The 13731-nt window shown below is 36.7% G+C and overlaps 1 protein-coding gene across 3 annotated transcripts in view; it reads right to left on the bottom strand.

The window, feature by feature from the left end:
• The window catches only part of TEX10 (testis expressed 10), a 53837-nt gene that overhangs the window by 39043 nt on the left and 1063 nt on the right, over window positions 1–13731 (bottom strand). For all 3 annotated transcript variants that reach the window (XM_083877783.1, XM_083877782.1, XM_083877784.1), the window contains exons 2-6: window positions 11294–11482; window positions 10009–10715; window positions 4234–4477; window positions 2148–2260; window positions 1142–1374 (exon numbers count right to left, since the gene is read on the bottom strand). In XM_083877783.1, the coding sequence (XP_083733909.1) occupies window positions 1142–1374; window positions 2148–2260; window positions 4234–4477; window positions 10009–10715; window positions 11294–11473 (1477 nt within the window). In that variant the 5' untranslated portion in view covers window positions 11474–11482. The remainder of the gene's footprint in view (window positions 1–1141; window positions 1375–2147; window positions 2261–4233; window positions 4478–10008; window positions 10716–11293; window positions 11483–13731) is intronic.

Raw genomic sequence — 13731 nt, 5'->3', positions numbered from 1 at the left:
GCACGTATCAAGCCTCCTTCTGAAGTGACTGAGTGTGCTCTCCTCCATTGCATGAAAAAAATTATCAAAAGCACAACTAGAAGGCAAGCTGCTGTTGAAGTCATAGCTGAGAAATGCAAGAGAGGAGCAGACCTCCTAATTACAGAGGTCTCAAGTTTGATCTTAAGCAATGGGGATAAATCTTCAGACTACACAGCTACAAGCTCTTCTACACATTCACAGAAAAAGGGAGATACGGGTATTTCATATCAGCATATTTGCCTTCAACACAAAGCGAAATTTGAAGTGCAGATAGGAATGACTAGTTATTACTTTTGTCCCCAGGAACATGGGAATAGATAGATTCCCAATTAAAATGGATTTGACAGGAAATATAACTAACTGTCAAAATGTATTTGAGGGACATTTGACATCTTTTCATTTTACAACTCTAACAATTGTATCTGTTGCTAAGATCTTTTCTCTAAACTACTTGGATGTGGAATTTATTTCTATCGCACTGGTAAAACATAAAAGACTGCCGGCACTTTTCTGTTTACTGAAGTCCTTTCTTGAAGTTCTATATCCAAGGTCTCATTTGGAATACAACCAAGTAGTACTTGAAATGAAAGAAAAAAAACAAGCTAAATTATTGGACTGGTACTGCAACTAATAACTGGAAATGTTTTCTCCTGGAAAAGGATTCAAATCAAACACCTTGGAAAATACTCAACAGCAGCTTCCATCAAAAGTATCTTGGCATTTCACATCATCACAGAACTAAAATGGTCATCTGACAGTACTTGAGCAAGTCTATCAGCTTGTTAATGACTTTAAATAAAGATTGGGATATTGAAGTACCATGTATCTCTACAGCCTAGTAGTTACTGTTTCAATATAAAGCTAATTTCCATTTATAAGAGTATAAGAAGCAAAACCAGAAAACAGGTACAAATATATTCATACTTCACATATCATCAGTATGAATCTAACAGCATTCCAAAAATAGTTTGCAATGCCACACGCAGGGATATTACCATGAAATTAGTTTTACCTCTATGACCAAATACATTATGACGTAACAACTGAGAACCTTAAAATGTTAAAACAACTCAAGCTTTGTCAGTGCCTAATTTTGCTTTCCAGAAACTACTCATCTTACCCTTGTTTTGCTGTATTTGCATTAGTCTCCAAGTCACCCCAAGCAATCTGTTCACTTGCTTGCTATTCAACTTGCTGCCATCCTGAAGAGTATCTGTCACAAATTTCCTTATCATGTCCAGCCAACCAGAGTCTGTCTGAAGTGTTGAAGTGCTTGCTAATGAAACCATTATGTCACACAAGGTTAAATTCAGTAAAAGATGGTCTATGTTGTTTGAGGATTTCGTACAGTTCCTGTTGTTAAGGGGAAGAGGGGGGAGAACAGACAGATTTCAAAAAATTATTTTTTTAAATAAAAATGGACACCAGCTGATATCACTTGTATGTACACCAGTGTTCTACATAGACAGCAAAGGTGCAGAATGATTTCAGAACAACTTTATCATGAATTTAGTTTCCTATCTGTGAATTGACAGAGGAGACAAGTTACTACTGGCCTGTACCCAAACAGAATTGGTGCATCTGCTCTGACAACTCAATAGTGAAGAAATGTGTGTTTGGCTTCTGCTGCAGTAGTGCCTTGCCCTACAGGACAGCCACAGTGTGCCCCATCTCCCCTCCTAGCTGTGCCCCATAATACAACTAGAGAAGACTGTATGGAGGTGAAAAGAATGTTTGAACTATGTTTAATGTAATTCACCAGTCAGCTGAAGAAAACATGCAGAAATAGGAAAACAGTCAGCCTAAAACAATCACCATTTAGAAATATGCAAATTCCAGATCAAGAGTTGAATAAAATACTTTCATTTCCCTAAGGCAGCACTTAATTTTCTACTGGATGCTATTCAACTTCCTATACAATACTTTTAAAAGAACAACTAAAACTTCTCAATTTGAAGCAAAGCAACCTTTCTATAACAGCATCTCCACAGATCTTCAAGCCATAAGCAATAAAAAGTTCTTTTTCCATCATTAAAAACTTAGTATTTGATAAAGCACATGAGTCACATTGTCCCACTTCTCTTATGAAATTAAAAGCTGCTACATGACATGGACTTTATCATTACCTTTTGCATGGATCTTTCTTTTTGTGTTTTACTGTATCTTGCAAAGAATAAGGAAAATGACGCATGAAGTGGTGCTTGAAATCAACAAGGTAATTCATTCGAAGCCATAGCTCCTGTTAAGGAAAGCAGATTATAGACAGAAAACATAGTAGTAAATCAAATAAATACAGCCAATTATGTTCCAAAATCCATTATTAGACTCACTGAAATGAAGAACTTTAGCTTCTATTTGCAAGTTTTTTCTACACCTTTACTTCCAAGTGCTGTGCATGAAGGTCCATAAAACAAGGGAGTAACAAGACGTTGTAAGTTAAGGTTGAGCAACAACCTGTAATCTTAAGTGAACCATTGCACTTTTCAGCACATATTTACATGGATACATGCAATACTAAACTGAGTTACAGATCTGAAAGAATACTTTTATATCAATTTATTGGGGTTCTTAAAATCAGAGTGGACTGTTTAACTTGCAATGACTGTTCTGAGTTTTCATTAAAACATATACCAATACTTCTTTCATCTTTCCCTATCATGAATGTGGCTGAAAGCTCACTGACAAAACGTTTTCCAACAGAAAGTCAAACCTTAGAGAAAAATGATTCAGTATTTTAAAATAATATTGCTTTGCAGGTTAGCAGACAGTAACTATTCCACTAAGTGGCCAGTGGAACTCACCAGTAAAAAAGCCTGCACTGCTATCAAATTGATCAGGCAGAATAATCCTTTTGATATCCGACTATTAGGAACAGAGAATGGCCATTAAACTATTTCAAAGATCAATAGCTTTCCACCCAGCATATTCAGAGTGGTTTTCCACAGTGACTCTAATAACCACTTTGGCCTGTAAGCCCAAAGGCTATTAAACAAGGCAAGCTTTTATTTTCAAACTGAGCTATTTGAATGCATTTTGTATATAAAGGTAACTATAAAGACAAAACAAACCATTTATCTAAAATGAAATTTGCTCCACAAAAAACCAAGTTGTATGAACCTCAGATTTTTTTTCTCCCCACAAACAACTTAAGGTCATAAGCCAACTGTGTACCCAAACCAGTTCCTCTCTTGACAGAGGAGCGTGCCATTCATCTGACCAAAATACAGGCACCCTATGGCTAAGGGCAGCAGTTCTGCAGGATCCTTCAGAAAAAGGCTAGGGACAGGAGCCCGCCACAGGAATTTACCAGGTCAAGTGCCTGCTTTTTGACCACTTCCAAGAGGGCCTCTAGAAAAGATAAAGAAGGAAAAAGAGGAGCAGCGTGTTTTGCTCAGATGCACTGAATCCACCCCTCAAAGCTGTGTATGTTTGGTAACTTTGGTCTAATGCAATAATTCCACACATGTTTTCTAATAATTACTCTGTGTGTAGCTTTTCATTTAGCAAAGGGACCTACCGTCCTATACACAGGTTAAACCAAGAGCCCTCAAGACATTCCTTCCAACTACTCAATAACCAAAGTGGAAATTGGGTTCTTTTTCCAATTTGTTAATTTTTTGGAAAAGCAGCAAAAGTTACCAAAGAAAGTAATTCAGTTGTCTAAGTAAAAGATGGAGAAAATAACTTGGGCAAAAAAACCCAACTTCAGAGGATACTTCCTAAAATCCTTTTTGATCCAACCAATCATGACACAGCAACATGGATTGCACCAAGGAATTGCACATCTCAGACCACCATTATCTTCTACCTTTCCAAACATTTAGGGTTTGTTCATTCCTACCCACCTCCATGAAATTTTTCAACATGAAAACAAGGGACAAACAAACCCATTCTACCCTTTGTTTCAATTTATATTCTAGAGGTTATTTGGGAGACAAAATGCTCCTCTTCTCCAATACCACTTCCACTTTCAAAGCTTTTGTGCTGCAGTCAAGGAGGATTCCTGGGGACTATTTACTGAACTCATGGCTCAGTACAAAAGATTCTTTTCTACAGAAAGAGGCAACAAAATCCAGATTCAAAAATCTACTCAAGACGTAGGCTTTTCTCTCTTAACAAAGTATCTTCACTACTTCAAATCAGCAAACCATTAGTTTCTTATCAAAACGAAATGAGCTGTCATCATTATGCCATGGATCATTTTTCCCTTACCATTTTGTATGTTTCATCATGTCGCTTTGTGAGTTTCCACAATAAATGTATTATGCTAAGAACTTGATGCATAAGCTGCTGAGATTCTGATTCCAAAAGGTTTCCAAGAATGGGAGCTGATTGTGCAGGAGATGCTTCAATCCAGCACTCAATCAGTAATGGAATTATTATCTCAATAAAATTTTTTAAGTTTTCAGCCGAGGACAGGCCTTTTTCTGCACTGTCCATTACACTTGTCAGAGACCTAAACAACAAAAGCAAAAAACATAAAAAGATAAAGATCACACCTTTCAAAACAAGATTACAGTAATATCACTTTCCTGGTTTCTGAATAATGGGAACAGTTATTTTTTTAACACATCAAATATTTACTGGCTTTCTTGATAGATATTTCAGTCCATAAAAAAAGGGAGTTCAAACCATCTACAATAATCCTGCTCCCAAATCTCCCTGCAAGTTCATGTGCTTCTTTAACAACTTCTTAGATTTCAGTATTTTTTCCCTATTGTTATATGTAAAGTCTATGAAATGGAGAAATATGATATGCACTATTATCCTATCGCCCTCAACCAACAGGCAGGAATTAAATGTACTCTGCACAACAAAATAATTATAAAAAAATCCTTTTAAGCTCATTAAAGCAAAATAATGAAGCTGACTACAAGGTATTGTAAAATGCATGAGGTTTATTACAATTAATAACCATCTCCAACTATAATATACACAATATTTTTCATATTAAATGTAAAAAAAATAAGTTCCTGTAAAAATACACCTTTGGTTCATACCTGATATTTAGCTATTATGTTCTGAAAAGCAACTAAATAGAAAGCTATCCTATGATGGAGGTAAAAAAAAATTAAAAACTTAAAAACTTTAAAAATTAAAATTTGAAATTAAAAATTAATAGTTTAAATTAAAGTAACAACTGCCAGAAATCAAGAAAACCAACTCTTTTTATCCCCCCATTCAAAAAACACTTTGTGTCTCTGGAGGGATAATCAGCAGATATGACCCAATCCTGGCTACTGGATAAATTCAAGCAATTTGTATCCAACTAAAAAAAAAAATTCTTTAAAGAAGTAAAACCCTGATTAATTTTAAGGAGTACAGTTTCCTTAAAAAAAGGCAACAACAGTTTCAATCTATCATTTGTGAAATGGTTTACCATTACAATTCTGTTTCCTAATTCATACCAGGAATTCCTATCGTTATTTCCTAATTTCCTAACACATGTAAGATTAGCACACTGAACCTCCTGTTAAACTCCTTTCTACTTCAGTGATCATCTCCAAGTCATTTTTCTTTACATATACACTCAAAATAGGAACTGAAAAACTTTCCACAGACCTGCAGAAGTTCTGTTTACAAATATTTTAATTTCATATTGAAGATATAACGCAGTTTTCCCTAGTAATTTCTGAATTATCCAATTAGCTATATCCTTTTATGAAGCTACATGTTGTAGCCATCATCTATAATACAAATAATATAAGAAAATTTTATACTATCATTCTCTCTAGTTGGTATCAGTGTATCAAGAAAATTACTAAACCAAAACAAACCCAGGTACTAATGCCATGTAAAAGGAACAGGGAGAAGGAATAAAAACAAAGTGTGAGACAAATACAAGCTATTTTTCAATGGAGGCAAGGGGAGGTGGGGGGAGAATTTAGATCTCCAGCACAAAATAAAAGGGATAAGTGGAAACATAATTGATCATAAGAAAAAAGTTTTGCTTCACTTTAGTACTTACTATGATCATCAAACATGCAAAAATTTTATAAAACTTAGCTTTAACTGCAGCAGCCAATATATCCATTAAATATAATTTATTCGTCCATTTTGTTGCTTTATTTCCTTTCTGTGGTGCAGCAGACACCAGTTTCTTTCAGACTAGAAAGAGTTCAAGGTGAATAGTTCTATCTTAGACTTTTTAACTCTCAAGTCATCTCAAATCCAGTAGACAAATCCCATCTTTCAGTTACAACCACAATGAAATCTAAAGCCTGTGGATACCAAGACTATAATCTCATTGAAAAAGTGATGCTGTCCTGTAAATGCTATGCTGTGACAGGACTATGCTCTCAGATGACAGTCTGAAATTTCAGTAATTGGCTGGAATAGTTCTGAAGTAGTAGTCTTTAATATAATTTCTTTTTTAAAAAATACCTGATATTACAGCAGAACTCTGGAATTCCAGCAATGTATTTAAGGAACATGAAAATCTCCCAATTAAAAAGTGAATAGTGCATGAAACCCGAGAAGTTGGTAATTCACTCTGGAAGATTCCTACAGAAGTATAACACACACACACACAACTATTTCAGTACTTTTCTGAAACAAGGAATGGAAAAAGGAAGAATTCATGCCAAAAGGGATACTCCTCCCAGCTACTGAAAGCATTTAGGTAAGAATACTTAGCATAGGTTTCATGTACCCCTGCAGAACCCCTTATCTCTCAAGGGAAGACTCCTTCACATATTCAACGTTAACAATAAAAGTGTAAAATAAATTTAAGTGCCAATAACAGACGATGGCAAATTATTATAGTAATCTGTCCAGCATTTATTTGATTAGTACAGTATCCTTAGCAATACAAGTTCACTCAACCTGGGCAGGTTTGATGTGAATTGTTGTTGCATCTCTATTATCACTACACTTGAGTGGAAGGGTGACTCTTGGACTCAGGTGACTGCAAAGCACATCACCTTTATATCAGAATTAAATACTACTGAAGGGAGCTGCAAGGTATTTGTGCATCCCTTAAGCTGTAATTTTTCTTTAAAATGCCAGTATTTTTATACAGGACCAAACAAACAAAAGTTGTGTAAATATCTGCCATCTGACAGTAAGAAGACAACAGAAATTCAGCAAAGGAAAATCAAGGAAGCATAAAAGAAACAGAAAATAAGGACACAAGTTGCTGTTCTTTAAAACAGGAAAAGTCTTTGGAAGTTAAGTTTTTATGGCTTGCAGTTTAAGCCAGGTTACTTGTCCTCCTTTTCTGTGTGCACTGCCAAATGCAGCAAACACACAGCCCACCGAGTGAACTGCATTTTCCATTTCTCTTTGATGAACATGTATGTATTTATTGGCTTCATCTTCCATTTCAGTCTCTCAAGTAATTTTTGCTTTTCTCTGCAGCTTCACATTGTCCTCTCTCAGCAGAATCTGATGCTCAACTCTTTCTCTTCCAGTCAAAAAAAACACCCCAAACCAATCACACGCCTTGGTACTACCACATTTGAGTTGTGAAGGCTTTCTGTTTTTCCACACCTGAAATGAGTTTGATGCAAAAAGCAGCACAGTCAGCACATAATGCAGAGAATACGTTCTAACAATTTCCTAACACACTGCAATTTTAAATTTACACACAGTAGGAAGATCTAGCACACAACAAAAGATAATGATGTCTTAAGATTTGCATCATTGAATCATCTAACATTCCAAGCTCACAATCTATCCCTTTTAATAAACACTAATACTGTCAACTGATTCAAAAAATCTCATTCCATAATCACTAGGTTATCAGTGACATGTCAGCCCTGTCCAATGAGCTTGCAAGATTAATAGATACAGGAACTTAAAAAAATTAGCATACAATTATGCTGCTTGGAAGCCCACTTGTTAAAGAACAAAGTTCAAACTTACTTGCAGTATTAGTGACAAAACCATCAATACACACACACTGCAAATAGTTACTTATGGTTTGATTAACTCATTATCCTTAGCTAGTCCTAGACTTAACTATTTGACTTTAAACACACACAGACTTGAGTACTGCACCTCTTACTACAACTAATTTCTGTCCTTGCAGTAGTGGCCATAGCAGAGGCCTGGAAATGCCCCTAAAAGGCAACAACTGGGATTGGAAATCACAGAATTAAATATCTTTAGATTATTAGAAATTATTTCAGCAGCAAATACAAAAACCACCACCACAACTCTTCACTATTGGAACTTCACACATAGTCACTAAAACAAGCTGTACTGGCCCCTTGTGAAAAACAAATACACCAAAAATATGCACAAATGCAATAAAACGAGAACATTATAGTACCTTCAGCAGATGATCTTTCCCTTTCTATTCTTCTGTTCTGCTGCCTTCAGCTTCCTTTGCCAATCTTGCCTTGGATTCTAGCCATGTTTCCTTCTATTCTTCTGGCTCCTCCTCATGCTTGCAAACATCTTTTTGTGAGTATTTATAACCAGAAGCATATCACAATGTTTCACCAAAATCTAGCTCCTCAGAAAAGCAGAATCCAATTCAGGTGACACCAGATGTAAAGATTATTTTCCTAGATCTTGGATACAATGCATCTTCAACTATTACACGGGCCCATACATCACACATATCACCCAGGGCACAATGCAGGCATCCTCTGATATACAGTGGTCCACACTTGTGTGCTTCTGACTGCAAAGATGAACTCAGTAAGACTGTTCTGTGCTCAGCACTAAACCCTTCCCCTGCCTCAGAGCAGCTTCACCAGCCTAGCTTGTAGCTAAAATTTTACCTGCAGCAGATACTGTTGGTCATGACTGAGTTTTTACACTGACAAGCACTTTCAGGAGAATAAGCTGTATTTTTTGCTTAGAGTAATATGTTTCCTATACCTACTGTAAGTAATATGCTACTTCCAAAGAGGAAGCCTAGGAGAGTAGGAATAGAAGTCTCTCCCTGCCAGAGATGAAAACCACCTGCTGATTCAAGTCAACACCTGTGGTATGCAAAGAGAACACCTCTTCTTCTGCCCTTCATTCCTTTCAAGATATAAGATGGATATAGTAATGGAGTAGGCAGTGGGTTTTATAACCTTTTTTGCCACTTCCTAGATGAATTTGGTATAATTGCTTCATACTTCTTATTTTGTCTTCTCCATCAGTAAAACAAGGCTTGTGGTTTCTCTTCAAACCACTTCAGTGTCTACAGGGAACAGAGCTGTGTAACAGCTAAACTGCTTCAATTTTTAAAATCACCATTCCAAGTCTCCTGCCAGCAGGTATGTAGCATCCATAGTAATGCATATGAGGATACCAATGTTCAAAAAGTATTATAAAGTGAGGTGGGAGGTTCCCCTCTAGTCGGTGAATCAGAGAAGAGGAAGAGAAATCAAAACAGTTGTTTATTTCCCCCTTAATTTCAGCTCACATCTGTTTAGAGTACTACTGAAACCCACACAAACCTTTCTGTGACTAAGCACACTACACTTGCTTTCATATTCATCCGCATGTCTCAGCTGAGACATCTTTCATCCACAGTGAATATATAAACTGGTGAAATGACTAAAATATCTAGAATTGGAAACTCAGCAGAACTTCATACCACCAGACACATCCCATCCTGCTGTCCTTTTTAAAAGGAGCTACAGTCAAAGATAACAGACTCTTAAGCTTATGGTAAGACTCTTGAAGGTAAAAGCACAAAATTCATTATCACAAACAAGCTTATATTTCATGTGAAGAAATTTGCCTACTTGCCCCCAGGTCTGTTTGACATCCTACAAGAAGTTGCCAGTTTGCATTACAAAAATACCCCAACAGAACTGGTAGTCCAAAAATATTATTAATAGCATAAAATAAAGACTTTATAATGGAAAAGTTCACGATATACACATAACACAGTTATCTGCTGAGTATTTCTGTATTTTCAAATCTCTGCACATTATACTTAGCATCCTAAAATATGGCTAAGGGAAAATCCCACAAAAAAAAATTAAATTGTGATCACACAGTTGACATTAATTCCCAAACTAGTTAATGTTTTCTCACCTCAGTCTAAATGATGAGTTGATCTTTGGTCGTAAGCCACCACTTTCAAACAGTTGTATGTGTTGCTGATTGTTTGCATGGAGCTTCCAACTAATACATATTGGGTTCCTCACAGAATGAGAGTTGTCCTTCTGCTCTTGAAGCCCTTCATCCTCTGTATCACTGGATCCATCTACCACTGCTTGGAGAAACTTCTTGAGCCTGGTAAGTACATTCAACCTCCACTGCTGAGAAGTTACTCTGCGATTTGGGTTAACAGAGAGCATCCAGGAGAGTTTGTCCCTGCTTTTCAGTCTTTTTGAGAGTTGCTGGTGAGAAATAAGCTCTACAAAATTCTTCAACAATATAACGCTGCGATCTGTAAGAAGAGCTGGGTATGCTTCCAATAAAACGTCCAAGACTTTCAATGAATCTTCCTGAATTCCCTCACTGATATGAGTCATGGCACTAGAGAGATGGGCACTTACCAAAGGGAAAAATGGAGCAATCTGTTCCGCTTTTATTTTTGAAGCCAAGAACTGCAGCAGGTGAACAGCTGCTCCCCTGACACTGGAATCTTTATCTGTAAACACAGCTGCCACCTCACTTATTATACTGGAAAGGTGTGCATCAATTACAAAGGGATACTGGGACAGGAGTTCTTTGAGTCCAAGAAGTGCATTATGCTTAACCCCAGGACTATAGTGATGCATCTGTGAGAGCAAATCCTATAAGGAAACAAACATACACACTTACCATCGTTATTTCTTTAAGCTGTTCAAACTTCCCCCACATATTTTCTGCATATTTTTCCTAAATATTTTAAAATACAGAATATTCTTATGATGTACTGCTGTTCATAATAGCAAAATGTGTTTAGAACAAATAAGGTATGCATTTATAGCACAACAATTAACAAATGCTCAGAATTCAGTGATAGGAAAAACAAGATATAATGACTTGTCCTTAGGTCTCGTTTTAAAGTTTATGCACAACCCTACTGACTCAACAGAGGGATGGCCAAAGGCAAGTCCTCTCACTCTCATTCCCAAAAGCAGAACTACAAAACCTCAGCCTGAATAGCTTTCTTCAGTTTAAGCAGAGAGCTGCAAGAGACAGAAGATGACACAAAGGAAGGAAAACAAATCCACCCTCCAGAGAAATACAAGATCCTTTGAAAACGAGGCTGCATCCCGATAGCCTGCTGCATTTTTTTTAAATAAATTGTTTTTTCCCCAAATTGCAGTAAACATAGATAAAAGGAAAGCAATTTTCTGTCATTTCAGAATGTAACATCACAGTGTACCTTTATGTTAAGTTTTCTATTTTGCGTAGGAAGCACTCCATCTTCTTTAAGCTGCTCAGGAATTTGTATGGCCTTTGTTTTGAAGGTAGTATCAGTTGCATTTTCTAGTTTAGGCTTTTTTTTCCCAACTTTTAATTTGACTTTCTGGAAATCCTCCTGACGTTTCCTTTTTTTAGTCATTCTGATTCTCTGCAAAAAGATAATTTGATTAAATACACAACAAAAGCAGTTTTTCCACCAAAGAGCAGCAATCTCCTAACAATGGTTATGGTTTTTATTCTTTTGTCTGGCTACTGTTCTTATTCTTTTGTCTATGCACAAACAAGTGTCCACTCCTGAGACAAGATGCTAGACTAAACAGTCATGCAGATGATTCCCTGCAGCTGTTCTTCCAGTGTCCAGAAAACATTCTGCTGCTCCTTTGGCTGCCTCTGCTCTGAGAATTACTTTATTAAAAAGCATCCAGGTATCTGCATCTACCACTGCTTTAGCAATGTTTCTGATTTGGTTTTGTTTTAAGAAGTTCCTGCCAACAAAGCAACTTTTTACACACTTGATTCTTGTCAAGCCAAGGAGTTCAGTGAACTGCTCCCTTTCAACTGTACGTTGCTTACCAAGTCCAGCACTAACAGCACACAGACAGCACGTGTACATTCACAGGTTTAAACAAGCCTTCATCAATAAAAGGACACAAAAAACCCTAAGAAAAACTTCCACTACACACTGAAAAATCCAGTCTGTGCATTCAAAAATAACTAGAAGTACGGGGGCAAGAAGAGGTCAAATGAGCACCTACAAGATAAAAATAATGGAAAACAAAGACACTTTTATAAGGCATAAGAAATAAGGCATCTGAGCCACTACACTTGTAAGCTGTACAAACATACTGGAGGTAAAATAACCAAAACAAATTAAAACCCCCATAAGTTTCTAAATGGCTTTTTGGGTTTGTTCTATCAGTTCTGATACTAAAGTACTCTTACATCTACCAGATTAAAAAAAAAAAAAATGAACACACTGAAAAGACCCCAGCGAACACTACACCACAGATTCCTTTATTTAATCCTCTCAAAAAAACCTGCCAACAAACCACCATCCACTTCCCTCACAAAAAAAAACCCAAATCAAGAAAAACCCAAGCCAAAACCCCCAACAATACAGCTGACTAAACCCAGAAATTTCTAAACAGCATATCCAAACAAGGATTCTCATCTGGTGGATGTGATCATCATTCCTACAGCTGATTTTCCCAATTGACTTCAAGCTGAAATTTGTGCTGTACTAGAGTATTTCATATACGCATCAATCATTAAAGAATGTTTTCAAATAAACTGTCATTTTCTATTATTTTAAAACAATTTAAACAACTGATTATACCAACATTTGACTACAACTTAATTTCTGCTTTTCACACACTAGGTTAAAAAATTACATGCAAGACCACTTGAACTGAAATACAAATTTGGCACAAGTAACCTATCAACTCAGAAGGCTTTTAAAAAGCTTGGAGCCTGGTGCCAAAATAAAAAGGTCCTTTAGTGTCCAACTATAACAACCACAGCTTTACAAACGTTTGATTTTTACCATATGCATCTTCTGGGAAAGAATTACAAGAATTTCACTACTTGATATATAGAAACAGCTAGAAGCTTTGAATGTAAAAGTTATTTCCACTAGAAAGGCTTGCTTTTACAAGAGCAGATGTTTGGCTCCCAATTATCATCAAAATTTCACAATACAGGTGTGCACACACATGACCAGAGTCAATTAAGTTCTTTTAAAGGAAAAAGCTTGTAAAATATCCTTTCTCCTACTAAAAGCAGCACATCTTACCTCACAATAAATATTCTGGAAATAATTGGTAATCTAAGCCTATCTATTTCCAATTCATATGTACCATACTCTAGCAAAAGACAAAATCCTTACAAAACCTAAGTCATGTAAACACCACAGTGGGTCCTTAATAAGACATCGGGCAAAACTGTACACAGCTGATGAAAGAACGTAACCATTTCAATGAAATTTCTTGCTGAAACAACTGCCTTTGACACAAACTGCATCTTAGGAGAAGAGACTGTGGGAGCTGGCCCTGATCGGTCTGGAGGACGCTGAGAGGGAATTTCATTAATGCATTTAAATTCCTCCAAGATGGGCGCCAAGAGGATGGTGCCAGACTGTTTTCAGTGGTGCCCAGCCACAGGACAAGGAGCAATGGCCATACACTGCAACACAAGAAGTTCCACCTCAACATGAAGAAGAAATTCTTTGAGGCATAAGAGCACTGGAAAAGGCTGCCCAGGAAGGTCTCTGGAGACAATCCAACCCACCTGGATGCACTCCTACGTCACCTGTTCTGGATTATGCTGCCTTGGCAGGGGGACTGGACTAAAAGATCTCCAGAGGTCCCTTCCAACCCTAACTAATATGTGATTCTGTGT

The sequence above is a fragment of the Zosterops lateralis genome (assembly GCF_965231275.1).
Source record: "Zosterops lateralis genome assembly, chromosome: 1".
Classification (NCBI taxonomy): Eukaryota; Metazoa; Chordata; class Aves; order Passeriformes; family Zosteropidae; genus Zosterops; species Zosterops lateralis.
The sequence above is the reverse complement of the archived record's forward strand: the minus strand, read 5'-3'. Positions and strand labels throughout refer to the sequence as shown.